Raw genomic sequence first — 27,899 nt, 5'->3', positions numbered from 1 at the left:
TTATTATTATTAAAGTTTTCTCCTTTTTATTCTCTATATGTATTAAAGTCAAATCAATATCTGATTTCTATATATTTGAATCATTAATCAAGCGTCCTCCACTATACTTTTTTTAGGATGGTGCCGACTTGCTTTTTGTGTCACTCAGTCCATTCTCATCCAATCAAAGAAAAGAAAAAAAAAGTTCATTTTTTGATTCAAGCTTGGCTTTTTTTTTTTTTTTCTTGTCTTTCTTTCTTTCTTTTTTTTTTTTTTGGATCCCCCTTTTCTTTCATTACTTAAACTCTCATATATATATATATATATAACAGTTCATTCTCATTATGGTATGGTTTCTTTCTTCATCCAACAACAGTAACAACAACAAATATATGCCATTCCACTCAGTCTGGAGTCGTCGCAACAAACGTGGCTTGATCAATATTATTAGATGGCTGGTGATAACCATCCTTTTTATCTTATTTTCCTTCTTGGTCATTTGTCGATTAGAATTGAATGCTAGACTTTATATTCGTCAATGGATTACCCCATCAAGACCTGTACAAAAAGAACCTCTCTCATCAACTTGTTTTGGTAATCTCACTCACGATACCTCCAAACCACCAAAAACTTATACATACAACTTTGTTCCCGGTATTCCTGTCTGGGAAGAATATACTTGTTATGATTACGCCTCTTTATTACAACCTCTTCCTCTCTCCTCTTCTCCAGTGATGACTACTTTTCACACCACTTGGTCAAGTCAAAACTCGGAACAACTGACTTCAGCTCACTTGGCGACATTTCAATCATTCTGTGCAACACAACCTTTGAATTCTTCACAACTTATACTTTGGATCCATCCTGATGATGAAGACAAACTCAAAACAGATCCTCTTTGGAAAAAAGCAAGAAATGACAAGGTTCGATATCAAGTGTACACTGAAAATCTGACTGTGGGCACACCTCTTGAACAACAAACAACTAGTACGATTATGTCTGATCTGGAATTGGTGAAACTAGCTGTTCTTTATCATCATGGTGGCATTTGGTTTGATTTAAACACTCTTTTTGTCAGGGATATGACTCCTCTTTTAGGACATGAATGGATCGCTCAAGGTAACTGTCAGTCATCAATGTCTGGGAATCCATTTGATAATACAGGATTGATGCACTTTTACTCCAAATCATCCTCAATATGTGAACTTTTATCTGGATCAACAAAACCTTTCAATAACAACAAGAACAAGATCGCAAATGCTATTTTTAGTCCTGGTAGTACGATCAAAGCCCGTGGTACAAGAGGTCCTGAATTATATCAACGTATTTATCACAATCTTCTTCGCAATGGTGTCAAGCCTTGGTCAACCTTACCTTGGTGTTTTACTAATCCCTCTCAATGCAAATCCTCCAATTCCTTACCGTCTCCTTTTGTTCAAGCCAATTTTAGTCCCCTTCGTTTACGTCAAATCTTTGCCTTCCACTTTTCCTCTCCTCCAAGAAAACAACAAGCTCCCTCTGGTTCCATTTACAGATATCTTGAACAATATCAACAATGGTAGTAATTATTTCCACTTTTTATCTATTTACCTTTTTTTTTGTATTCCCTTTTTTTTTTTTTTTTACTATTAGTTTATACATACACACCTGTATTTCCCTATCACCTTCCAACCTTCATTATCATCATCATCATCTGTCAAATATTCCGATTGCATTAGGCAAACATCTCTATTTTATTTTTTTTTTATCATCATCGCTAGTTACAATTATCTATCAATCAAATAAAATATTTTAATACCCATCGTCTTATCCATCTAGTGAATGTTTTTATTGTTATCGTACTTTTTTTTTTGGAAGTTATGTATTTCTTGATTCTACTCTTTAATTACGTTCCTCCTCGATGGAGTGATCACATTAATTGATTCATCTTATGAGAAAAAAATGATACGATTTCTCAATCTACACAAGTAAAATTGAAGTCATCGATTTGTGTCTCAAACAAATGAGAAAAATGATCCGAACATTAGCTGTCAGATGGCCTTTTTTTTGCATTATCGACAGATTGTCTTTTCGATCCACTAGCAAAAGAAGTAATCATAGATAATATACATATCTTTTGTTAATAACGCTTATCAAGCATGACGATATATTTAAGCTTTAAAAATGGGATTTAAAGAGTGATTAGAGCTGTGGATTCATTTTTTATTTTTTTACTTTTTTTTTTTATTTTTTATTTTTTTTGGATTTTACAGCCAAAATTTCGAATTCCCCAGCCAAATTTTGGCTGTAAAATTCAAATTGTCGAGTGGTCATCAGGCGATTTTCGAAAAAAAAAAAAAAAAAAAAAAAAAAAGGACAATCTCTTTTTCTTTTTCTTTTTTTTTGGATAAAGTTAACTGAAGGTCAAACTAATTTTATTGTCTCTATCCTCATAATTACCGTTTCTAATATTGTGATTCGTAATCCGTCTTACCGTTAATCATAATACCATATATCCAACTACTATGAACATACTCCATCCAGCGTACAATCCCATCATTCATCCAGTCATTACACATGTGTCACCCACTATTCTACCAACCATCATTTCTTCATATTGATATCATCTTTACATATAACATAAGATAAGAAGATTGTTTTATTTCATAAACTACAAAAATAATACATATAAAGTCTATCCCACTAAACATCATCATCATGGTTAGATATTTCGTTTCTTCATCAAGACCTTGAAACTATTTTTTTCCACCGTAAGAGTGATAAATTGACGTACATCCTTTGCATGTTCAAGTTCTTCTGGGATCGCCTTGAATTCGTATCGACGGATCAACATTGCAAGTGTGATACGCATTTCTTGAAGAGCAAATTGTTTTCCAATACAGTTTCGAGTTCTAAAAAAAAAAAAGATAAGTTATATTGGTATTAAAAAGAAAGACTCATTCTATCATTTCCCACTTTTTTTTTTCCTGCTTACCCAGCACTAAAAGGATAAAAGGCGTCCAAACAAGGAGGTGTTTCTGCATCATCAAGCCAGCGTTCTGGAAGGAATTCTTCAGCACGAGGCCAGTAAGCCGGATTTCTTTGTGCATGATTGAGACTACAAATCACAACTGTCTATATTTGTTCATGAAGAGATAAGTACCAAAAAAAAAAAAAAAAAAAAAAAAAAAAAAAAAGTGAATTTATTTTCTTCCTTACATTTTTGGGAACAAATAATTTGCCACCCAACACAATGTCCGAGTCAGTAATTCGTTGTAATCCATTGGAAGCAATAGTATTGAGACGCATAGTTTCGTTGATGACAGCATTGAGGAAAGGTAAGTGCTTCAGTTGATTGTGAGTATGTAATAAATTCTTTTCTTCCAAAGGTACTGTATCCACTTCAGCTCGTAATCTTTCCATTTTGTCTGGATGTCGTAAGAGTTCAATAATGGCAAACCCAGTAGTATTAGAAGTTGTTTCAGATCTAGATTTACAGGGACAAAAATTTATTTATGTTAGTATATGAATCACATCTATTAAAAAAATAGAAATATTACCCAGCAATAAGGAAAAGAATCACTTCACCAATGATAGCATCTACAGTGAGACGGTCTTCTTGATGTGATGCTTGTTGAGTATCGATCAAAATCTGTAGAATGTCATCCCGACGTTGATGACTTGTCAATCTTTTCGTGATCAGGTCACGCATAAACTATAAATGCATAAAAAACTAATATAAAAATCTTTTTTTTTTCATTTGTTCTTACCTTGTCAAATTGTGGGGAGCTGTTTAAATGGAAAATCTTGACCAGCGTACCGAGAAAGGGATACATGATCAACTTTGGAGCAAACCGCATACCTTTGCTGATGGCTAGAGGAATAAAATGATCATTTGTATCAACCATGTTGAAAGATTCGCCAAATGCAGTATTTCCAATAATATCCAGTGCTAAGCACGCCAAGAGAGACCATATATCAACAGTACCAAACCCATCTGGCTGAGACATTGTTTGTGCAATATCTCTATCTATCCTGTGTATAAATGCTTCAGTGCAAGAGTCCATAAATGGTTCAAGAGAGTTGAGGTATTTGATTGCAAATGCTGGAGATACAATTCTACGCTAAATAGAGTGAAGATAATAATGGAATTAGTTAGCTGGTTTATCTCGATATGATGATTTTTTTTTTGGATTTACACGTTGTTTGTGGAATACTTTGTCTCTTGTATTGAATAATGTCTGGCCATCATCGTCTTTAATATATATATATATACAAAAAAAAAAAAAAAAAGAACAAGTCAATAATATATAAAATATTGGAAATAAAGAAGGTAATTATACCTTGTAGTGAACTATAAGCGGGACCTTTAGGTAAATCATCTTTGACCAGTATTTCTTTGATCCAATCTTTATCAGACACAGCAATCGTAGTAGGGTTGATTTTCACTACAGTGCCATACTTTTCGTGCAAAGCCTTCATTCGACGGTAACTAGAATAGATTCAGTAAATATTATTAAATAAAAGAATTTTGTAGAGTAGTATTGTAGGATAAAAGTTCACTTTACCTTGTTCCACGTGGTATATCAGTAAAAGCTCTTGGAATAGAAAAAAACTTGGCATAAAACGGACCAGGGATTCCACTGAGATTTCCAAAGTAAGCATCATATAGTTTCTATCATATATATATTAACCACAAATTACTTATACTCTTCATTGAAAAGAAAAAAAGTACTTACAGATGTTATCTTATATGATATCCAAGTGATTATAATCGCTGAGCCAATCGTCTTCACTTGTTTCTTTTCCACATGTTGAGGCACATAAGATCCAAACCAATGTTCAACCTTATGTCGAATAGCAAGAGAATCCATTGAAATAAAAATAAAAAATGAAAAAGAAAAGAAGAATGAAAAACGCCGATAAAAGATGACTTTGTAGTAAAATCCAAAATAGGAAAATAGGTCTATAACGTCACACAGGCTACACTTCTTTTTTTATGATAGCATAACATGAATCAACATCACTTTTAGCATTATATAATAAATAATATGGAAGACTAAGTGTTACCAATGAGAAATAGTTTATATATATTTTGAAATAATGATCTCGAAAGCTTAGCAATGTTGTATTGGTCATAATATGATATGATAGTATTCCCTTTACAATATTTTTCTTGGCAAATGTTCTGAAATTGTAGTACCTTAACTTTTCCCCGTAAAACCCGACTGATGCCCTATGTAACAGTAATGAATAAAATCGGATGTAATGCTTGATCATACAAACTAGGAAAATATCTTTTTACTTCAAAATAAAGGTACATAAAAAAAATGTTTATTCAGATGGAAAGATATAATAAAAATATAAAATGAACCACTATAATCAATAATCTATTTGCCTTGAAGAATAGCTTTGAAAGCATCGCAAAGAGCTTTATCTACATTTTCAAATAATATAGAAAAAGTTAGTTGAATGAAGAAAGTCATGTAAATATATCTTACCGATAGGATTGGTAATAGTGGCATTAACAACAGGATTTGGTGGTTGAGATAGAGTCATAGGACAATCTTCACGAGGTTTATCAAGAGATATCGCATCTTCAAAAGTACCTATCGATGGTAATATACAATTTTTTTTTTTAAAAAAAAAGAATCAGTCTTTTTATTTCTTACTATATATTTTATTTTGTCTTACCAGCCCAAGCATCACGTTTAGTCAAAAAGTTTGGTAAATTGAACAACTAATACAAATAACATAGCCATTAAAATGAGTTTCCTTCATTTTATTTTTCTATCATTACCTTCTTAATTGTAGCAGGCACAGATGAATGTTCATAATGGGAATCAGGATAAGGACCTTTAGCTTCATGGATAACAGCACCCTTTTTCACCCAAGGAGAAATAAGAATAGCAGGCACACGAATACCCTATTTAAATATATAGGATGAAATCATCAGCATTAGTGATTATCTTTGTATTATCTATTTCTTACCAATCGATCAAAATTAAAGTCTGTGTGATTGATACCATCAGGGTTGGGAACTAAAAATCAAAAAAAGAAAAAATAGTGAGAGTCTAAATCATACCTATTTTCTGATGGGATTATCTTACCACTTGCAAGAGGAGTTGGATGATGATCATGGTAACCACCATGTTCATCGAAAGTAACAATAAGTAAAGTTTCATTCCATTGGGGAGAGGCACGGATCATTTCATATACTTCTTTGAGTAGCTTTTCGGCATCGGCAACATCAGAAGGAGGATGAGCATCATTTTCCACCTATTAGTAGATCCAACAAAAAAAAAAAAAAAAGGTTATTATCTATATTGAGGATTTTCAGTTTCATCTTTATTATCACTTACAATACAGTTTCCAATAGAAAAGTAAGCTGGATCAATAAAGGAAACGGGAGGTAATGTACCAGCAGCAGCATCTTTCTTGAGATGGCTCCAGTTCTTGTAATGACTCAGCGAACCCAAACGAAGTTGATCAAAAATCAATAAAGTAGGAATTTCTTGATAATAGTTTGCCCATTCAATTTGAGCATCTAATATGAAAATAAATAAATAAAAAAGAAACAACCATTAGCTCAATGTCAATTAAATATTTGATCTTTTTTTTTTTTTTACCATCCAAGTTATTATAAATGGTTCGCTGGGGATATCCTGGAATATATTTGACACCATCAGTAAACACTTCACCATGTGATGTTGCACCTTTAATAAGAATAAAAAAGAATATGAGTCTTTAGTCTGTTCATGTTATCTTTTTAATTTTTTTTTTGATTACTATGAAGGTACATCCTATTTGGCATTGTTGAACCAGGGAAAGAGGCAAACCATCGGTCAAATACTGTATAATTGGAAGCCAATTCATAGGTAATAGGAACACTACTTGGGTCGAATCCATCCATGATTTGGTGAAGAGCAGTAGCATTGTTTTTGATTTTAGGATAATTTTTAGCAAAGTTAGCCACAAAACCATCCATATTGGCCATTTTCACGTCGTTGGAAGAAAGAGAACCATTACCGCTAATTTGTTGAGTTGTATCAGTATATTCGTGTCCTGGGTCAAGAGGATCTTTCAAAAGACCTTTATTAGTAGCGCAGATCTTCAAGCTGGTCTTGTCAGTAGGATCCAAATAATTGCATTCGTTGCCAGTCAATCCATCCAGTTCGTTGTTGTATTTGAACCAACCCATTAAACGATCGTAGCTTCGGTTTTCAAACATAAGAATCACCACGTTCTTGATCTTTTCAGATGCGCCATTTTCTATCATAGACAAATGGAAAAACGGAATAACATGAATAAAACTATACTTCCAGAAATAAAATAAAAACAAAAATATAGTCTTACCAGCAAGGTCTTTGAGAATAAAAGGTGTGGCTTTGTCATCATTCTGACCCAAAGAAGGAAGATTCCACTGAGGAAAATAAAAAAAAAAAAGGAAAGAAAGAAGAGAGAGAAAAAAAAGAAGGAGTTAGGATATATATATATATATATATATATAAAAAAGGAAACAAGAAAAAGAAATTCAGTAACCGAAAGACTCACATTATTTTGAATTGTCTTGAGAATAGAATAATGATCATAAGGTACACCATCAGTAATAGAAGTTCTCTTTACAGGAGAACCTAACAATACTGTTAATACATGATTATGAACTGATACCAATGTTTCTTGCTTATCCCAAGTGATAACAAAAAGTGTATTCTTGCTAAAAGTAGATTGCGTGAGTTTGGGTTCCAAAAAAGAGGAAAGCCATTTGGATGCAGTTGCCAAATTGCTGTCTATAGAATTAAATTAAAAAAAAAAAAAAAAGGAATACAAAGGAGAAGAATAAGGCAATGAGTACCAAATTTGGAAATAAATTTTTAAAACTTTTTCTGCTTTGTTCTATCTTTTACTTCTGCCATTGTTATTCATCTATATCAAGGTTGTGAGAAAATGATTAAATGAAGAAAAGGTTAGAGTTTGCATAGGTACAACCGACATATATTTATATATATAAATCCATTACATTAGGAGTATAGAAGACAAATTGAGGAACTTGATTATTTTTGATATCATCATCCAATTGAGTACCAGGTACAATGTTACTGCAACGAGTAGGATTACCCGAGATATTGGTAAATGAGATGAACGGATTATGCTTGCGTGCATAATTACCAATGGATGTATCATTATGACACTTGCCGTCTATTTAAAAAAAAAAAGATCAACAATAACAAAGCGGTTTAATCACTATAAAATAATAATAATAATAATAATAGGATGATGATCATATCAATAATAATAATACCTGAAGGGTAATCTTCCTGATAAGCTTTCCACGAGATCTGTTTCTTTTCAAGTAAATCCACAATTGATTTTCGATCATCAATATTGGCATCGAAATCCAAATGAACTCCTGAAGTGGAACCACTAATCATACCGATCTATTTTTAAATAAAGAAAAAAAAATAATAAGATAGGATGTTGATCATTAGGAAAAAAAAAAGTATGCACTTACATAGTTTCCTTGAGACGGATGAGACAAAGCTTTATAATTTGTCAAGGAAATGCCATTATGTTTTTTTGCCAACGATGAGAGATAATCATCTTTCATTGCATCATCATAATTAGCATCTGAAAGGACAACAACTACCACACGATCAAAATTTTTTCCAGGGACAAGCTTAGAAGAAGAAGATGATGATGATAAATTATTGCCACTAACAGGAACTGCAGAAACAGATGATGAGGACAATAACAGTCCTGTTGCCACAATGGTTGTAAAAATAGACCACTTCATAAAAGTAGTTTGTTATCAAAAGGCAAAGGAAGAAGCAATTGAATTAAAGAGGAGAGTGAGAGAAAGTGAGGCTTTATAATTGCTTTTTTTTTTTTTTTTGGAATCCGTATCGGAGTGACAGGCATAGCAGAAACAGAGATGACTTTGTCTATGTAATATCATGTGAATAGGGGGATGATTCCTGTCAAAGGGGAAACAAACTATACTTTTGAGTTCAATTCATATTTAATGATAAAATTGTATACAAGATCTGTCACACAGGATTTTGTTATTCTTCGGATAGAATAATTCAAATCACTATTTTAGTTTTGTCATCAATATATAGTGGTAACTTTAATAAGCAAAATAAAATCATCATCATCATCATCATCATTATCATCTGTTCATTTTATATATAAAAGTTTCTGTTACCATGCGTACATTTACAGACTCGCTATAGGTAGATTCATTTGTAGCCACGCAGTGTAATATGTTTAGTGTAACTATTGTGACACAGGACAATAAAGGTAATAAATCTCTCTTCTTTAGATCTATTCTCAAAAGGAAAATAAACCCTTATGTTAGTCAAACTGAAGAATCAACTTTTTCCATTGTACTGCGGGAGAAAATAAGGTAGTACCATTAGTGCGTTAACACATTACGTATTTCTTCCTATTATCCAAACATTGATGAGAAATGAATATGATCATCCGTCTTTTTTTTTCGGGATGGTGAGATACCAGCAAATGATGATCCTGCTAAATAATCATTGATCATGCAGGCACGTTGTCATCGTTAATGGTAGTTTATTCACTTTGAATTGAGACAAAAAAAAAAAAAAAAAAAAAAAAAAAAAAAAAAAAACTAGAATAAAGGGAAAGGCGAATAAAAAAGGTATGTATACTGTAACATTGGCAAGTTCTATTAAGCCATAAGAGACGTGATAGGACATCATCCATCATTTCATGTCATTACCCTATGATCCCAGATATCCCAAAATATAATAAAGATATAAATAAAAACAATGAACAATTTTTATTGAATAAAAATAGAGAGAATACTAGCGCTAATACTAAATATCCAAAGTCGTTTAACGGTAACGACGGAGAGAAAGGGTGTTGCGTCTCTTCCAGCTGGCATGACGACCGGAACCACGAGTCTTGGTGAACAAATGACCCTTGCCCTTACCACGGGATTTCTTACCAATAGCAGTAAGACCACGAGCTTCACGACGCTTGTGAACGGCATTGACGATCCAGTTGATACGGGGATCACGACGGATGGCCTTGTGGGAAGGATCGACAAGGATAACTTCAAAGTACTTGTAAGTGGCATCTTGGTTGATCCAGTAAGAGTTGAGGACACGGAGGTTGGCACACTTGCGACCGACACGTTCTTCAGCAGTGGATTGGAGAGAGCGTTGATACTTGAGTTGGTTCACACCTTCGTTGACAGGCTTACCATAAGTAGCACCCTTGTGAACAGGTCGCTTACGGCCACCACGACGAACACGGATACGGTAGATAACGAAACCTTGCTTAGCCTTGTATCCCAAACGACGAGCCTTATCAGGACGAGAAGGACGAGAAGCACGATGGATGACGTTCAATTGTCTATATTAAAATATACATATATATAATAATGAGCTTAATTATCCTCTTTCTTCCTAAAGTTTCCTTTTATTTTTCATTGGTGTACCTGTATTCCCAACAACGAACACGGAGCAAGAAACGGAGGACATCCGATTGCTTCTTTCTTTGCAATTCTTCGAGATATTTGTAGGCTAAAGATAGTTTGGTTGAAAAGAAAGAGAGAAAAAAAAAAGAAGAGGTCAGTCAAATGTCTATAGATCGTCAAAAAAAAAAGTAGATTTCGATAATGTCGAATGAACTTTTATAACTTACCACCCATGATAAAGTACTAATCCTATTAATATAAATAAAAAAAAAAAAAGATTAGTCAGTTCCTGATTGTTAAATAAAATTTCATCGTTCCAGATATTGTATCGTTTTGCCATTCATCACACCCATTCATTCATCCATCCATCCATCCATTCATCCATCCATCCATCCATCCATCCGTCTACATAATCGATATCCAACTATCTAGGTAATATATATCGTTCGTCCCCAATAATCGTTTCCAGCCTTCTCTGCTATTCCTCAATTTCTTATATACCTTGTTATGGATATGGTTGGATGAAAAGAGGAAGATCCGAAAATGGACTCAAGCCCTACTTTGAAAATTGCAGAGGTATTTCAAACCCAGTGCCTTTGAAGTCAACTTTGAACCCTCCTTTCTACAGTGATAATAATAAGACATATCATTTTGCATGAGGGGAGAGGTAACATTACATAATAATAAGAACTAGCTTGAAAAGTGGAACCATGATTTTTGTTTTTTTGTTTTTTCTGTATAATCTTCTTCTGTATCTGGCAAGTATCAGTGTCACTGGTCATCAATAATAAAGAAATGACGTAGTTTTATTTGGTCGTTTGATTATTTACCACACTAGTTTATCCCTCATGATCAATGACATGTTTTGTTTTAGAGTATTAATAACAGTAATAGTAGTATCAAAAGGGGTATAGTAATAATAATAATAAAAGAAATCTATATTATCTGACACAATCCTGCAAAATTCAAATTCAGTGGTGGGAAAGAATTCCCTAAAAATTATGTTGGAAATTTAAAAAGCTTTTCTTTCTTTTCATTTTTTTTTTCTCTTTACTTCATTCTTGTTTTAATATGCTGGCGAATTGAAATATCAACGTCATTTATACCTATTCTATCAATAATGGAAGAAAATCAAACTACACTGACAAGTTTCAATTTTGATACACCCGAAATGGAACCTGATCATGAAGGTATCCTTTCCAAGTTATATGAAAAAGTCAAAACAGCAGTTTCAATAGGTCAACAAGATGAACATCCATCAATATACGATAAATCAACGTCTTATGAAGAATTCAACACTGAACAAGATATCAATATGCCTTCCAGTTCTGATTTGACTGCTATTCTACATCCTTCTTCGTCAAAAGTTACTTTGATAGAATCTTCTGATCTTTCCAAACTGGCAACTAGAAATTCTCAACAGCAAAAACAGTATACTCCACCACATTCTGGTAGTATAGACAATTTGGCTTTACATCTTTCTTCATCTTCTACAAGTTCCAACAATGACTCGACTCAATCCACTGCTGGTCCCACTCCAAATCTATCAACATCTTCAAAAGCTCCACCTACCGCAAGTGTAGTCATTACCACTGCAACCGCTCAAACCTCAGCAAGTACATCAACAACCTCTTCAATGAATGGAAACAACAATGGTAATGTTGATACCTTGACTTCGCAACCGCTAGTCGTCACCAAGTCTGATGATCACGTTCATTTTTCACCTTCAACAGCTGAACTACCGTCTCATCGTAGGAATAGCAAAACAGATATATCAACAGATTCTCAATACTCTCCAGAAATCAATCACACTTTACCTATGACGAAGTCTAAATCAATCGACAGTGATACCCAATCTATTGCTACCAATTTCTCTATCTCAAACACCAACTCTTTAGGAAGGATCATGGCACGTTTACGGGGACAAAAACAAGACAAGGAGTTTTGGATGCCCGATGAGCAATGCAAGGAATGTTACAAGTGTCGAAAGCAATTCACCATGTTTAGAAGAAGACATCATTGTAGGTTTTGTGGTAAGTGGATCATAATAAATATTTTTTTTTTTTTTTTTTTTTTTTTTTTTTTTTTTTTTTTTTTTTTTTTTTTTTTTTACATATTAATAATTAACAACATGATCTTTTCTTATACATATATATATATATAGGTCAGATCTTCTGTTCGAAATGCGCCTCTCATATCATTCCTGGAAAAATTTACAATCAAAAGGGGCAGGTTCGGATATGCAACTTTTGTTACACGGAACAACAATTTGGAAATATGAGGGACACATCCACCGTCTCAACAATATCTAGTCCTAGGCCACTCTCTTCATCCAAATATGACCTTGCAGATAATATGGATATTGGCATCAGCAAATCTATCTCATCAAAGGAACCAGAAGAACCATATAAACCTGTGATACCTTGTCAAAACCCACCGTTGGCAGCTCCTATGATGCAAATCCCAACTACCGCTGTCAAAAATTCATCCAACTCCAAATATGGCAACGAAAATTCTACCACATTAGCATTGGAAATAGGCGATCACGATTCAATGGCAATCTTGAGCGATACAATGACAAACCATCACAATCATCATCATCACCATCATCATCATCATCATCATCATCGCAATCAGCATCATCACAATCATCATCATCAACATCAGCATCTCCATTCTGGATTGGCAAAGGCAACGGATATTTCAGCTGTATCAACTACTCCAACAACTCCAGTAACTCCAATTCTAGCACCTTTTCCATCAGGTTCATCTATCGATTCACTTTATGCTCATGGGGAACAAATGGCGACTAATAATGACAATGATCCTGGTGGTCTCAAACGTTTACTAGACGCTGGCTCGTTTTTACTGAAACCAAGATCAAGATCAAATACCACTACCTCAATCACTGCAGATGATTTGCGACTTTCTTCCCAATATGGTCCAAATATGGTATCACGTAGAACATCAGCATCATCACCAACTATGAATGGAAAACAACAACAACAACAACAACAACAACAGCAACAACAATTGCGATATATGGATCATGGCGGAGGGACAGTTGTTACTGAAAATGCATTATCACCATACTTTTATAGAAGGGATAGCGATGAAAGTCAAATCGGATGGGGCGCTCAAGATTTATTATTTAGTAACAACAACTATGATGGACGACATCGATCAAACAGTGCACTTGGTGGAAGTATATCCCGACATCCTTCTGGTAGTTCTTATAATTTACACAATCCATTCCGTCATAGTTATTCAAATTCGGCATCTACGAGAAAGGTGGCTACTACAGATCAGATACATTCAGCAACTGGAAGCGACAGCGAATCTTATGATACACAACTTCGTGCCAAACGAACAGCAGAGTTACGAGGTAGTATGACACCATTACGCAAACGATCCTATTCATCTCTTAGAAGGCAAAGTACAAGCAACAGTTATGGGACTCGTGGGCGAAAGGATAGGTATGGGAATTTACAAGTAAATACATCCAACTTGTCAAAATCTGATGCTACCAATTATGAAAACTGGTCACCAAGTTCATTTTTATACTCTCAGTCGGCCTCTGGTATTGGCTATGGTCTTAATTTGAATGGAAACGACAATCCAAGTCTATTTGGTTCAGATATATTACTGCCACCATCAACATCAATACCAGCAACAGCAGCAGCAACAGCAACATCGACTTCAACACTATCTTTACCGACTTTGAGTAACACTGGAGGTATGAATGAACAGCAATTCACACAAGATATCAAGTCAAAAATGTGGGCGGCTAGACATCGACGACTTTCAGCACCAACATCAAATGCAGAACTAAGCTTCAGTTCTTTACGACACGCTCAAAGACTTTTACGACAGTTGATGGATGAAACTAGTTTGCAAGATTTGTCTGATGATAGGAAATCTGAATGGGAAACGACAATCATGAATCTTCTTCTCAAAATGGCGGATCATGTACAACCTGATGTATGTGCTGGTGACGACATGGATGTACGACATTATGTCAAGATCAAGAAAATACCTGGTGGACTTCCATCTGATAGCTTTTACGTCAAAGGTGTTATGTGTTCTAAAAATGTGGCTCACAAGCGAATGGCAAGGAATATATCACAACCTCGAATTCTTATTCTTTTATTCTCTTTGGATTATTCTCGGGTAGAGATGGGGAATCAACTTTTATCGATTAAACCAGTTATATCACAAGAACGAGAACATATCAGCAAATTGGTGGGTCGGATCATTGCCTTGCGACCATCATTATTACTAGTGAAATCCACGGTATCAAGACTGGCACTGGAAATCTTACTGGAGGCCAACATTCCGGTAATCCACAATGTCAAGTATAGTGTGATTGAAGCTGTGGCTCGATGTACTCAAGCTAGTGTGGTGCCTACTGTCGACAAACTACAAGGTGATCTATCTTTTGGACAATGTGGTTCTTTTGAAATTCGGACTTATTTGCATGAATGGATTCCAAATCGTCGTAAAACTTTACTTCTATTTGATGATTGTCCTCCTGATCTTGGCGGTACTATTGTATTACGAGGTGGAACAGAACAAACTTTGGAAATTATCAAACGGGTGATGGACTTTATGGTATTTGTGGTCAATAATCTCAAATTGGAAACCGCTTTACTTCGGGATTCTTTTGCTAAGAATCGTGGTCTGGAAGAGTCTCAAATCGTAGCTATCAAGGATGCTTATCTGAACATGCAAGACAAGAATGAAGCAGATGGAATAAATAGTAATGGCGGGAACGGCAACAATCAAGGTATTTTGGGCGGTTTATCGAATAATAATACTACAGCTGTTGTTCTGAAGGAGAGTGGAAACGATGGCCAACAACAACAACAAGTTGATGATATTCAAGGTGGACATAAATCCGAAGCTTTACAATCTTTTCTCAAAGTTTATCATGATACCATTTTGTCTGCATCTCAATACGTAGTATTTCCTCCTCCTTATTTACTGACAAGACTCAAGGAAACAGAAGACAAACTAGCATCTCTCAGGCGCAACGTTACCTTGCAACATCCTCATGGATCTGCGACGACAACAGCGATGTCACCAACTCGGAACACATTTGATCGACATACTGGTGATTTTTCTCTTCGTGGTCATAATTCTCTTCTATCTGCTCCATTATCATCTTCATCATTATCATCATCAGCATCAACATTATTAGGGTCACGTTACGAATTACTGGTCGCCAAACAACATCAATTGAATCGTGCTTGGGATGCCTATGTTCGTGAAAGTCCAGATTATATTAGTCCATTTTATCATCAAAATATTGTGGTGCTTTATTCCAATGTATGTACGGTGACAACAATGCCTTGTTATGGTCCTCAAATCCGTGTCTTTGAATATTATCGCTATCCTTCTGATATCCCACTTGGTCAATATCTTATGGATCTTTTTACTGATGCTTTGGAACCTTGTCCTTCTCCTATGTGTGATCATCCAACTATGCATCATTATCTATCATACGCTCATGGCGAAGCAAGAGTCAACGTGATTACCCAACAATTTGAATGTCCTATCCCTGGTATGAATGACAAGTTACTCATGTGGAGTTATTGTAAGGAATGCAAAAAGGCGACTCAAGTGGCGAGAGTATCTGAAAGTACTTGGAACTATTCATTTGGCAAGTTTTTGGAATTATTTTTGTATCAACAAGGTGTACATTGTAGAGCTGATATTTGTCCTCATGAAATGGGTCGTCATCATGTCCGATTCTTTGGCTATATGGATCTTTCAGTTGGATTTCAGTATGAACCTATTGATTTACTCGAAGTGGCAGCTCCTCCGACCAAATTATTTATGCTCAGTCAAGTACAAATTGCTCTCAAGGATGATGAACTCAAGTTATTGCGAACCAAGATTAATAAGTTTTATCAATCTATCATCGAACGTAATAAGGCTTTTCCCTATGATCTGGTGGATCCTTTTCAATTGGACGAATGTAAGGCTGAACTGAATGATTTATCTGATCGTAGTGAAGGTACAAAGAAGAAGGTACTTCAGATACTCCAAAACATCTATGCTACCACTGCAAAAAGCGACACATTGACAATCAACTGGGTGCGACGTATCCTTTATCAAGAAATGGTTGAATGGGAAATGGAATACACGGAACTAGTTCGACAATATCTATTACCTGAACGGGAATTACGAAAAATCACTGCTAGTCAATTACGAAAAATGTTTCCTCCAGACACAAACAGTAGTACGATATACGATTCGAATGATAACATCGATATGGTTGGGAATGAACGGATAAAACGCTCTTCAGAAACAGCAGATCTACCTCTTCTTGGCATTGGTTTGGATGGTGATGATGAGAATACAATGATTGGATACTTGCTTAGGAATACATCTGATGGTACTACTCATGCTTTGGATACATCTCCTACAATGCTACCTATGCTCTCAAGTTCACCTAGTGATGGTCAAGTGGATATGAATATGGCAATATCAGAAAATGATGGATCAAGTGACAATGATGAAAATCGTGGGGATATTTCTTCGGATCATCGACATTCTTTATTAAGACCTTCAATACGACGACAACTTTCAAGAGAATTGAATCGTGAATTACAACTTCGATTTAGAGTATCTGATGATAAGGATGAACGGCTATCACCAACCAATATACGTGCAAAAAGTCCAGGACCATCTACAGCTGCAATGACTCCTTCTCGTATTCCTATTCCAAATATCAATATTAGCAGTATTAGTCGACCTCAGCTATCACCTCCTATCTACGACACTTTGACAGCCCCAGGAGCCCTCAACAAAAAAATGATTCTGACCGGTGGTGGAAACAAGATACATATGGCTCCTCTGCGGGTTCCATCCTCTTTTGAATTGAATGTTACGACACCCAGACTACGTCTACCGACAAGCAAAGATACGGCTCATCGAAATGTGAATGGAAAGGAAAAACGGATTTTTGTACCTAGTGAAAGTCGTATATGTTTACCAACAGCATCTGGCAATGAAGGACCAAACAAAGATACGACATCTATTGGAAATGATACAGCATCATCATCAACAGTATTTATGCGACATCAACAACAAGAAAAACATCGTGATCGACATGAACGATATTTCGGCAGCCCACAGACGCAAAGTTTACAACATATTCCGTCGATGTTCAAAAGTTCGTATGCCAATAGTGATTATGACCGACGTGCACTTGGTAGTATTCGACGAAGAACTACTGGACCTAACAACAGCAATATCAGCAGTGATTTCAGTGGCGGTAGTACGGCATCCATGACTCGACTAAACTCTCGTCAACATCAGCAAAGTCAATTTCGATCAAGACTACCTCGGAAGAAAACATATATCCAAGTATACACTCAAGCAAATGATTTAGTCAAGGAAGATATGGATGATGAATTCTTGGTGAGCGATTTGGATGAATTTACTGATCATGACAATGCTTATCACGACAATGGCAGTACAAAACGAAAACAATACAATATGGATGACAATACTCCTTCAGAAGGTCGACAACCTCGTGGCAACACAATACTAGGATTGCAGCAGTTGACGGATTTTGGTGGTAATGACATTCATCAAAGCAGTAGGAATTTGGATGAACCTATTGATTACTTTTCACCCCAAGCACCCTATTCTGGTACTTCAGCAGTGAGTCCAAACTCAACTATCGATAAGGTCAAGGTGGATCAATCAGTAGCAGCAGCCATAGCATCGATATCAAAATCGCCACAATCACCTGCAGAGCGGACATCAATCACATCAGGAACAATTGATAGACCTGCATCCATATTGGAACGTTCAGATACAAGTGCTACGACTGATAGCGGCATAAGTACAAGCATCATTGATAATCAGCTGCCTTTAGCGTCTGAACTTCTATCTTCACCTGCGGCAACCACTCCATCTACTGAAACAAATGAACTAAGCAACGTAACAGCAACATCAACAGCAACTAGGGATATGACTGCGACAGTAGGAAATATATCGACATCGAATCAAACGAAAAAAATGGCTACAACAGACGGTTACAACAAAGAAATTGCAAACACGGATGATCAACTTTCTATTAGACTTCCTCGAAATGCCTTATTGGAAAGATCAACTAGACGAACTGTCGATTTGGATGATGTCAAACATCAAACGTTTGAAAAGACATCGTTTATGAAAACTATCACTAGTTTTTTGACGGATAGTGGAACGGCCAATCTTTTACCTCTGGAAAATCCAATGTAAGTTGGTATATACATATATATGTCTATATATAAAAAAAAAAAAAAAAAAAAAAAAAAAAAGGATGAAATGACATTCAACATTTTTGGTTGCTTTGAAATAGGAATCCAATGGAACATGTGCTGCCGGACTCATTTGTGATTGTACGTGAAGATGAACCAAGTACCATCATTGCCTACACACTTAGTTGTGATGATTATTTGAAGAAGATGAAGGAAATGAACGATTTAACAAAAGCGAATACAACAACAACAACAACAACAACAACAACAACAACAACAACAACAACAACAGATACAGCGTCAATGTTAGATGATACCAATACTATTGCGGAATCATTTGATGATATCATTTTGGACCAGTCAATATCAGGGGGTGGAGGATCAACAACAACAACAAATCATGGTTCTGGTGTGGAAACAGAAATGACACAAGCTCGTATTCAAGAAACGCTACTACGTGAATCTGGAAGTCATGTGCGCTACAGTAAGTGTTTAACAAATCAATTTTGAAAGAAACGTTGTTTATTTTCTTTTTTTTTTTTTTTAATATTATTATTATCTCGTTTCATATAGACTTTTCTGATGGCACTACTAAGTTTTTCTGTAAAACTTTCTTTACCGAACAATTTGATGCTCTACGACGTCAATGTGGATGTGATGAAACTTATATCTTTTCCTTGGCCAATTGTATCAAATGGGATCCAGTGGGTGGAAAATCAGGATCGGCCTTTTTGAAGACAAAAGGTATTGAAATTGCCGTATGATATCTGTAGATACTTATTTCAATTTCTTAGATGATCGATTTTTGATGAAGCAGTTATCTCGATTTGAATTAGACGCATTTTTAGGTTTTGCTCCAGCGTATTTCCAATACTTATCAAAAGCATTCTTTACAGAAGTAAGTTGAAAATCTTTCTGTATATGTTGAATCATGTGTTTAATTTCTCTTTTTTTTTTTTTAGCTACCTACTGTACTTGCCAAGATATTTGGATTTTATAGTATTGGTTACAAGAATTCAAGTACTGGAAAATCAATGAGAATGGATGTGCTAGTGATGGAAAATCTCTTTTATCAACGGAACGTGAAAAAGGTAATGCATCATCATGGAGAAGTGAAGGCAAAACAAGTGATGGAGGTATAACTCGATTTTTTTTTTTTTTTTTTTTTTTTTTTGGAATCTATAGATTTTTGATTTGAAGGGATCAATGCGGAATAGACATGTGGAATCTACTGGCAAGGAAGACGAAGTTTTACTTGATGAGAATCTCGTGGAACGTAAGTATTTGATGATGATTATACAGAATTGATAGATGAACACTTATCTTTTATTTATTTATTTTTTTGTTTTAAAGTTATATTCCAATCACCTTTGTTTATTCGTGCTCATTCTAAAGAAATCCTACGAAGTTCACTTCATAATGACACACTCTTTTTATCAGGAAGGAATGTGATGGATTATTCTCTTTTAGTTGGAATTGATGAAGAACGTCATGAATTGGTTGTTGGTATAGTTGGTAAGATACATCCCATCAAGAAGAGGAGGAGGAAGGAGAAGAAAAAAAAAAGTATCATTACATCAAAGAAACCATTCACTGAGATTTTTTTTTTTTTTTTTTTTTTTACCTTAGATTTTATCCGAACATTCACTTGGGACAAGAAATTGGAAAGTTGGGTCAAGGAATCTGTCTTCTTAGGTGGCGGTGGCAAAGAACCTACCATTGTGTCTCCAAGACTCTATCGCTTACGTTTCCGTGCGGCCATGGAACGATACTTTTTGATGGTACCAGATGTGTGGGCTCTGGCAAGGCAAAACCGATTATCCTATCCTAGCACTTATCATCACCATCACCCAACGGACTATGACGAAGACAACGAATCCCATTGAACGACTTTTATGAAAATCATTAGATATTATTATCTTACTGTATAGTGTATATTCTTTATTCAATAAAAGATTATTATTATTATTAATTATTATATACTATTCATATATATTCTCTGCGACATGATTTCAACAAACTAACTAAAATCATAGAATATCAAAGAATTTATTCCGATAAACACGGTAATACCAGTATGATTTTCTCTTAATGATGGAATACCGACGATATCGACTTCTCGTATTGAAAAGTCGATATTAGTATTCATTGTTCAATATATATATATATATATATATTTTACCGTGAAATACAATTCAATGGAAGGTAGAAACGTCATCTACTGCCTTTTTTTTTTTTTTTTTTTTTTTGTTCGGGTTACTGATTTTATGTCAACAGTCATATCCTATTCATATTAATGTACGTAGATAATAACAAAAAAAAAAAAAAAAAAAAAAAAAAAAAAAAAAAAAAAAAAAAAAAACATCAAACCAGTTGGCAAAGCATATTGCTGGTTTACTTTTTATTAACATAATGATCATGCATAAAGGAATAAAAGGAGAGAAAGTAGATCAAAATACAAGATTGAAGAAAAAGTAATAAATAAAACTAGATGGTATGTCTATAAGAGACTAAAAAAAGGGGAAGAAAATAAATGAATGTTATGTGTTGATGATAACCTAAGCCAAATCAAAAAGATGGAGATAAAACCCAACAATATTTCTATTCCCATTCACTTCCATCACTTTCTTCATCTTCATCTTCATCGTCATCATCAGCTAATACGGATTTCTTGCGGTTTTGTAAAGCATTGAATAAACTTGAAGTCAAATCATCGCCGCCCATAGGAGATCCTATACCACCGGCTGCTGCTCCTGCTGCTGTTCCCATACCCGTACTTGCCATGGATGAATTGGAGGAAACACCACTACGATCGCGCTGAAGTTCCTTGGGAGTCTTTTTCAATGATCCAATACCGCCTGCATTACGAATCGAATCTAGTAAAGCACCTCGTCCGCTCTCAGGAGAATTTGATGTTCCATTGTTTGATGATGGAGGTAAGGACGATGTTGTTGGAGCTGAAGGTGGTGGTGGTGGTGGTGGTGGAGGTGGTCCAATAGCCGAAGTTGTTGCTGGAGGAGGAGGAGGTGGAGGTGGAGGTAGTCCATTAGCTGTTCCTGGAGGAGGTGGTGGTGGTGGAGGTGGTGGTGCTGATGGTGCATCAACTGAAGTTGTTGCTGGAGGAGGAGGTGGTGGAGGTGGTGGTGCTGATCCATTAGTTGGTGGTGCCATTGCGGGTCGTTTTGGTTGAGATGGTCTAGGTCCAGATGGTGTAGGAGGAGGAGGACCACGATTATTTCTTCCAGGTAATGGTGGTGGTGGAGGAGGACCACGGTTGTTTCTTCCAGGTAATGGTGGTGGCATCGGAGCTTCAGGGGCTTCTGCTGCATCAAAAAATTCAGGTGATGAAGCTCGAGTGTTATCGTCGTAATCTTGATTATACGTATCATCAAACCCACCAGTTGATTGTGAGTAAGTAGGAGTAGATTGTACAGTTACTGCTGATACTGAAGGAGGAGGAGGAGGTGGTGGTGGTGGTGGAACAACAGAAATAGTGGACAGACGGTATGGATTGTTGGACTTTTGAGGTTGATACATATCGTGTTGTTCTTCATGAACAGGTTCTGTTGGTGTTTGATGATATGATTGAATAGGACGTTCATCAGACAAAGTTGGACTTGGTATCACTGGTGAGATCGAATAGGTTGGATGAGTAGCAGGTGTTGAGACAACAGGAGGTGGAGGAGGTGGAATAGCTCTTGCAGATGAGACATGATGTTGTGTTGTTGGTCGAGTAGGTGGTGGAGGTGGAGGATTTCTTCGAGTTGATGATGGTGGTGGTGGTGGAGGTGGAGGTCGACGACCTATACATAAGAAAAAAAAAAAAAAAAAAGAGGGTGTGTAAGTTTCCGGTGTTATTAGGTTAGAGGTTTCTTTAATGACTTACCGCCCACTGGAGGAGGAGGAGGAGGAGGAGCAGTGCGTCGAACAGGAGGTGGTGGTGGAGGAGCACGAGATTTCTTGGCAGAAGGTCGAAGTGGAGGAGCTGGAGGACCGCCTCTTTGATTAACAAAATCCTTGATAAAGTCTTGATTCTCCGTAATTTCTTGTGGCGATATTCCTAGAGACTGAAGTTGATCGAATAATCCATTCCATTCAGAATCATTATTCTGTACGCTGAAACCTTTTTCGGGAGTATAACCGATATGTCCAAGATGTCTACAAATAAATAATAATAAACAAAAAGACATATTCATCAGTCAAACTAAAACATATTCAACATGACTATTATCATTTATACCTAAATTCGGATGGCAACCCAATTTGGGCTTTGTTGAGCTTTCCTCGTGTTGGCTTTTTTCCACTTGTTTCTATAGAAGAAGAAAATTAGTCGTTAATATCATAATATAGTAATATAGGAATCAACTTTTTACCTTTGGTCTTTTTCTTCTTCGAGGGTGCTTCCTTTTCTCTTGTTGTAACCTTATTTAAAAATACAGACGCATCATCTTCATTGCTGAAAGACAGACCAGCCATATATTCCTAACGAAAGATAGTAAAACTAAAGCATTGAGTATACGATTTTCTTCTTCTTTTTTTTTTTAAAAAAAAAAAAAGTTGAACGTACATCGGCAGCAAAAGTGAAGAAGAAAGGTGTTTGCTTATTGAGTTGAAAACCATCGTATAGTTCTTGTTCCCAGATGACACCTTTATGATGCTAATTATAAATAATAAAAAGAGTAATAAGTATCGAGAAAGAATTTAGAGTAGGTTTTTTTCTTTAAATGATTACAATAAGGTCGACAATTCGAATATACAAAGAATGTTTCTTTTTATCCTTGAGAAAAGTCACAGCACCCCATATATTGGAATAGGCCCATTTACTCGGGTTTGGATAAGCTACGTAAAGTCTTGCTACAGTAGCCGCATATATTTTCTATTTTCAATGTAACAAATGATATCAGAAGAAAGGTATCTTTTTTCTTTTTTTTTTTTTTTTTTTTTTTTTTTTTTTTTTTTTTTTTTTACTTACAGCCGTTGGTAAAGCCCTTCTAACTTTATTCTTATCTTCGGCTGTTGTTAGAGCAGCAGAAGGCATCTTGTTAGAGTCTTAAAAAAAAAAAAAAGAAAGGAAAAGGCAAAAACTAAAATAAAAAAGTTCGGACAAAATTTATCAAAAAAAAAAGTCAGAGTACCAAATATGGAGGAGACAAGTACAAAAAGAGCCACATCCAGGATTGGAACATACTCAGAACGAGATAACGATACGCAAATGGTATAATAATATATCAAAAATGAATCACAATATGATAATAGTAATAACTTATTGCTATAATATGAATGATCATATACATCATTCCTTAAAAGAATGAAACTGACTGGGTTTTAATTCACTTTTTTTTTTGTTGCTTGTTAAGTCCCATATATGAACATGACGCGTTCTTTTCTTCTCTTTTACTTTGTTTCTCTTTCTATTGAACCATGTCTAATTTTTACAAGCTTGAGACTTCTCTTCATAGTCATGAACAAGATGTAAGTATAAAAACCACAATTTGATCAAATACTAATCAACGTCTTTCTTTTTTTTTTTCCCTATCTTTCTTCAAGGTCAAAGCGGTAGCCTGTCTCTCAAACGACTTCATCATATCAGGCTCCCGTGATAAGTCTGTGCGATCCTGGACACGAACGACTCTAAACAGCTTTTCTCCTCACAATACTTATCTAGCCCATGATCATTATGTTAATGCTTTGGTTGCCCTTCCACCAACAGAAAACTACCCTGAAGGAGGTAATATATATATATATATATATATATATATTAGTTTGTTATTTTATTAACTTATAAACTTCCACTACTTATTTACATTTAGGTCTTTTTGCTTCGTCTGGGTCTGATAAATTGATTCATGTTTATGAATCCTTTAGTCCATCTAGTCCTTTATATACATTAGTTGGTCATTCCGAGAATGTCTGTGCTCTATCTGTTACCCCTAATGGTGATATTATATCAGGATCTTGGGATCAGTAAGACAAGATTATCTTTGCTTTGACTATGATGTAACGGTTTCTTTTTTTTTTTTCCTTCCTCTCCTTCTTCTTCTTTACTCTTAGGACAGCTATTGTTTGGAAAAACTTTCAAAAAGCATACACTCTTGAAGGTCATACTGCTGCTGTGCTTGGTGTTTTAGGTTTTGAAAATGATACATTCTTGACAGGTACTAAATAAGAATAATAGCCATCCAATAAGTGTGTTCTGGAACTTATTCTTTTATTATCGACAATGATAGCTTCCGCGGATAAAACCATTCGATTATGGCAAAATGGAAAACATACAAAAACATTCAATGGTCATCAAGATGTGGTCCGTGGACTTACTCTAGTGCCAGGTGTAGGTTTTGCTTCATGCTCAAACGATGGGTAAGTTGAAAAAAGGAAGGAAAAAACAAGGTAAATGTCAATTCTTATTATTAGTGTTATTTTGATTTATAACTTATAGAACAATTCGGATTTGGAGCTTGAATGGTGAATGTTTACAAGAATTATATGGTCATACGTCATTTGTCTATTCTCTAGCAACTCTTACTACTGGAGAATTGGTATCCTCTGGTGAAGATCGCACAGTCCGTATATGGAAAGGTATTATATAGCAAAAAAAAAAAAAAAAAAAAAAGGTGATCATGGTGGATAAATGGTACAAGAGCTAAATGTATTATTTTTACATAGATGGTGATTGTATTCAAACTATTCAGCAGCCTTGTATCTCTGTATGGTGTGTAGCCACTTTACCTAATAATGATATTGTAGTCGGTGGTAGTGATGCAGTTGTTCGTCTATATACCCGCTCCAATGAAAGGGCAGCAAGTGCTGAAGATATCAAGGTAAGAATTAAAGAAGAAAGAAAAAAAAGATGGAATGATGATGACTGACGACAGATTATGAATTTTTTTTTTTTTTAGGAACTGGAAGATTTATTAGCGAATCAAGCTATTCCCTCGCAAGTCAAAAAAAAAATAACAGTTAGATATCTAGATTTTTCTAATCATGACTTCAATCTTTTTTTTTTTTTTTTTTTTAGAAATCAAATTGGTGATGTGAACAAAAACGATTTACCTGGACCAGAAGCCTTATTACAACCGGGAAAAAAGGAAGGGCAGGTACTTATGGTGAATGTGAATGGATCAGTCGAAGCACATCAATGGGACTCAACTAGTAAATCATGGCAAAAAATTGGAGAAGTAGTTGGTGGTGTTGGCTCTGGTCAAAAACAATTCTATAATGGGAAGGAATATGATTTTGTATTTGATATTGATATTGGTGCAGGACCCAATAGCATGTTGAAATTACCTTACAATCTCAATCGTAAGTAATGTGATGTTTTTTTAATTTATTTTTTTTTTTTTTTGATTTTTCTTCGACTGAATTTTTTTTTTATTTGTTCTTATATAGAAAACCCTTATGATGCTGCTCAGAAATTCCTTTTGGATAATGAATTATCACCAATGTATGTAGATCAAATTGTGGATTTCATTAGCAAGAATACTCAAGGTGTCTCTATTGGTCAATCTACTACTGAATATCAAGATCCTTTTACTGGTGGTAGTCGCTATACTCCTGGGCAGTCTGGTACTACAACACCATCAGTAGGATCATTTATTGATCCATTCACTGGTAGGAAAAGAAGGAGATGAAAAAAGCAAAACTTCGATCATAAGGATACTCTATTGATTAATGTCATTACTTCCTTTTTTATTTTATTTTTTTTTTTTTTGTATGTGAAATTTTAGGAGCGTCTGGTTATCATGGTTCTAATACTCCTACACCTACGACTACCCCAGCTCGTTCTCAAGTTCCAAGAAAATCTATTCTTCCTGTTGTAAGTATCAAATATATGGATGACTTTTTTTTTCAAGGGAAAATGCATATTAATTTATATTTTATTATGTAGCAAACCTATCTATCACTGAAGCAAGCCAATGTGGATGCTGTTGTCAACAAACTTCGATCACTTAACAATGAAATCGCTCAAGACAAATTAGACGAAAGTGAATTAGCATCTTTGGAACGATTAGTTCAATATCTCAAAAATCCGAATTCAACATCGTCAGTTGGTGAAGATGGCTTGTTTACGATTGTGAAAATATGTCAACATTGGCCTATCAAGGATCGATTCCCTGCTCTGGATATACTTCGACTTTTAGCGCTCTATGCCCCTGAGGACTTGATCTCTGCTGTACCCAATGGCAATGCAGTGGCATTCTTTTCAATGACAAGTAGGATTTTGGAAGCAGCTTCATCATCAAATACTTTGGACAAAGTGGCAGAAACCAACGCCATGTTAGGTTATCGAGGATTGGCCAATTTATTCAATCATCAAGTTGGTAGGAAGGCTATCTTGGATGAATTACAAACCTTGATCTCTACTGTACAAAATGATATTGTATTAAAATACAAAGCCAAGTCTACTCGATTAGCCATCAGCACATTATCACTCAAGTAAAAAGAAGAAGAAGGAAATAGACAGCCGTATTGATTTTTATTTTATTTTTACTTTATGATTAGTTTTGCGGTATTTTTGACAAATGAAGCAAGAGATGAAGATACAGAAATCAGCCTTACGGGTTCATTGGTGGAATTGATCAAACAAGAACAAGATGAAGAAAATCTGTATCGATTACTGATGGCTCTTGGTACTTTGGTAAGCAAAATGAAATCATAGATGATGAATTTGAATCTCATTTTTTTTTTTTTTTTTTGATAGTTCATCCATTCTCCTCCTTGTCTTGAAATGGCCAATATCCTTGACATCAAGGTGGAACTCCGTCGACTTAAACAAGCCATGTCAGGAAGAGATCGTATGCAACATGTCTTAGGTAAGAAAGAAAAAAGATAGGTCAATTGTGATGGCTAAATCTTTTTTTTTTTTTTATATAGATGAATTGGTGGCGTTATCAAAATAGATCATAGTTTAATGATATATATATATGTTATAATGAAGTTTGGTAGTTAGTTTTATTGATTATTTTGAAAAATTGAAAATAAATACAAAGAATGGAAATAAATACGGTATTGGATTTGATAAAAAGAGAGAGAGAGAGAGAGAGAAGGGCAAACAAAAGATGATTGGAAAGGGAAATGATGCCTATAGTATACTAAAGAACACTATATATCTATGTATATATACGAATGTGGATGACTGTGTGTATTGAGAGATATAAACTAAACTAGGAATCCATTTTGTGTTTCAAGTTGGCTAAAACTTGATCCAGTCTAGAAGAAAGTGAAAAAAAAAAAAA

The 27,899-nt window shown here is 35.1% G+C and overlaps 8 protein-coding genes across 8 annotated transcripts; 3 read left to right on the top strand and 5 right to left on the bottom strand.

Moving 5' to 3' along the window:
• The first annotated feature begins 242 nt into the window (after positions 1-242).
• BX664DRAFT_322214 (uncharacterized protein) lies at positions 243-1,796 on the top strand. The gene has a single exon (XM_051543451.1). The coding sequence runs from the start codon at positions 324-326 to the stop codon at positions 1,539-1,541; it is 1,218 nt and encodes a 405-aa protein (XP_051405403.1). The 5' UTR covers positions 243-323; the 3' UTR covers positions 1,542-1,796.
• A 798-nt stretch (positions 1,797-2,594) lies between these two features.
• On the bottom strand, positions 2,595-4,840 carry BX664DRAFT_322213 (cytochrome P450). Its single transcript, XM_051543450.1, has 9 exons — positions 4,698-4,840; positions 4,527-4,633; positions 4,302-4,450; positions 4,158-4,213; positions 3,729-4,082; positions 3,519-3,673; positions 3,178-3,445; positions 2,954-3,093; positions 2,595-2,870 (listed from the first exon to the last, which is right to left on the bottom strand). Exons 1-9 carry the CDS (start codon positions 4,830-4,832, stop codon positions 2,681-2,683), a joined length of 1,554 nt encoding a protein of 517 aa, XP_051405402.1. The 5' UTR covers positions 4,833-4,840; the 3' UTR covers positions 2,595-2,680.
• Positions 4,841-5,403: 563 nt separating this feature from the next.
• Positions 5,404-7,237, bottom strand: BX664DRAFT_255389 (phosphoesterase; the record flags this gene model as incomplete). Its single annotated transcript, XM_051540409.1, has 8 exons — positions 5,404-5,567; positions 5,653-5,698; positions 5,759-5,884; positions 5,950-5,999; positions 6,072-6,237; positions 6,321-6,505; positions 6,588-6,674; positions 6,748-7,237. The coding sequence occupies 8 exons, from the start codon at positions 7,235-7,237 to the stop codon at positions 5,404-5,406; spliced, it is 1,314 nt and encodes a 437-aa protein (XP_051405401.1).
• A 281-nt stretch (positions 7,238-7,518) lies between these two features.
• On the bottom strand, positions 7,519-8,617 carry BX664DRAFT_237323 (phosphoesterase; the record flags this gene model as incomplete). Its single annotated transcript, XM_051540189.1, has 5 exons — positions 7,519-7,748; positions 7,866-7,884; positions 7,979-8,157; positions 8,261-8,396; positions 8,471-8,617. Coding segments are annotated over 5 exons (711 nt in total), but the record flags the coding sequence as incomplete, so codon positions are not given.
• Positions 8,618-9,821: 1,204 nt separating this feature from the next.
• On the bottom strand, positions 9,822-10,515 carry BX664DRAFT_254116 (60S ribosomal protein L15; the record flags this gene model as incomplete). The annotated part of the gene is made up of 2 exons (XM_051540350.1): positions 9,822-10,344; positions 10,430-10,515. Coding segments are annotated over 2 exons (609 nt in total), but the record flags the coding sequence as incomplete, so codon positions are not given.
• A 1,013-nt stretch (positions 10,516-11,528) lies between these two features.
• On the top strand, positions 11,529-20,643 carry BX664DRAFT_290167 (uncharacterized protein; the record flags this gene model as incomplete). Its single annotated transcript, XM_051541869.1, has 17 exons — positions 11,529-12,063; positions 12,190-12,445; positions 12,691-13,360; positions 13,433-13,637; positions 13,728-13,988; positions 14,145-15,167; positions 15,312-16,808; positions 17,040-17,162; positions 17,484-18,086; positions 18,237-18,663; positions 18,768-19,150; positions 19,240-19,410; positions 19,461-19,564; positions 19,629-19,757; positions 19,852-19,942; positions 20,020-20,181; positions 20,296-20,643. The coding sequence occupies 17 exons, from the start codon at positions 11,529-11,531 to the stop codon at positions 20,550-20,552; spliced, it is 6,897 nt and encodes a 2,298-aa protein (XP_051405398.1). The 3' UTR covers positions 20,553-20,643.
• A 373-nt stretch (positions 20,644-21,016) lies between these two features.
• Positions 21,017-23,733, bottom strand: BX664DRAFT_322201 (uncharacterized protein). Its single transcript, XM_051543449.1, has 7 exons — positions 23,639-23,733; positions 23,399-23,542; positions 23,234-23,323; positions 23,040-23,148; positions 22,907-22,976; positions 22,553-22,824; positions 21,017-22,469 (listed from the first exon to the last, which is right to left on the bottom strand). Exons 1-7 carry the CDS (start codon positions 23,702-23,704, stop codon positions 21,268-21,270), a joined length of 1,953 nt encoding a protein of 650 aa, XP_051405397.1. The 5' UTR covers positions 23,705-23,733; the 3' UTR covers positions 21,017-21,267.
• Positions 23,734-24,057: 324 nt separating this feature from the next.
• BX664DRAFT_290162 (phospholipase A-2-activating protein) lies at positions 24,058-27,708 on the top strand. Its single transcript, XM_051541868.1, has 15 exons — positions 24,058-24,138; positions 24,214-24,394; positions 24,477-24,630; positions 24,718-24,821; positions 24,894-25,023; positions 25,103-25,242; positions 25,330-25,484; positions 25,563-25,600; positions 25,682-25,965; positions 26,053-26,274; positions 26,391-26,479; positions 26,552-27,099; positions 27,166-27,301; positions 27,365-27,476; positions 27,538-27,708. The coding sequence occupies exons 1-15, from the start codon at positions 24,088-24,090 to the stop codon at positions 27,561-27,563; spliced, it is 2,370 nt and encodes a 789-aa protein (XP_051405396.1). The 5' UTR covers positions 24,058-24,087; the 3' UTR covers positions 27,564-27,708.
• Positions 27,709-27,899: the final 191 nt, after the last annotated feature.

This window comes from Halteromyces radiatus, assembly GCF_025201355.1.
Source record: "Halteromyces radiatus strain CBS 162.75 chromosome Unknown BX664scaffold_1, whole genome shotgun sequence".
Classification (NCBI taxonomy): domain Eukaryota; kingdom Fungi; phylum Mucoromycota; class Mucoromycetes; order Mucorales; family Cunninghamellaceae; genus Halteromyces; species Halteromyces radiatus.
Note: the sequence above shows the minus strand (reverse complement) of the source record. Positions and strands in the feature narration are given on the sequence as shown.

Excerpts from the sequence above, each read along its gene's own strand:
- BX664DRAFT_322214 (XM_051543451.1), top strand. The coding sequence starts at position 324 with ATGGTATGGTTTCTTTCTTCATCCAACAACAGTAACAACAACAAATAT.
- BX664DRAFT_322213 (XM_051543450.1), bottom strand. The coding sequence starts at position 4,832 with ATGGATTCTCTTGCTATTCGACATAAGGTTGAACATTGGTTTGGATCT. Across the intron at positions 4,451-4,526 it reads GATATACCACGTGGAACAAG|TTACCGTCGAATGAAGGCTT; the intron begins GTAAAGTGAACT and ends AATCTATTCTAG. Across the intron at positions 2,871-2,953 it reads TTTTATCCTTTTAGTGCTGG|AACTCGAAACTGTATTGGAA; the intron begins GTAAGCAGGAAA and ends TTTTTTTTTTAG.
- BX664DRAFT_322201 (XM_051543449.1), bottom strand. The coding sequence starts at position 23,704 with ATGCCTTCTGCTGCTCTAACAACAGCCGAAGATAAGAATAAAGTTAGA. Across the intron at positions 23,543-23,638 it reads GAAGGGCTTTACCAACGGCT|AAAATATATGCGGCTACTGT; the intron begins GTAAGTAAAAAA and ends CATTGAAAATAG. Across the intron at positions 22,470-22,552 it reads TCCTCCTCCTCCAGTGGGCG|GTCGTCGACCTCCACCTCCA; the intron begins GTAAGTCATTAA and ends TCTTATGTATAG.
- BX664DRAFT_290162 (XM_051541868.1), top strand. The coding sequence starts at position 24,088 with ATGTCTAATTTTTACAAGCTTGAGACTTCTCTTCATAGTCATGAACAA. Across the intron at positions 24,822-24,893 it reads AAATGATACATTCTTGACAG|CTTCCGCGGATAAAACCATT; the intron begins GTACTAAATAAG and ends CGACAATGATAG. Across the intron at positions 27,100-27,165 it reads ATCAGCACATTATCACTCAA|TTTTGCGGTATTTTTGACAA; the intron begins GTAAAAAGAAGA and ends CTTTATGATTAG.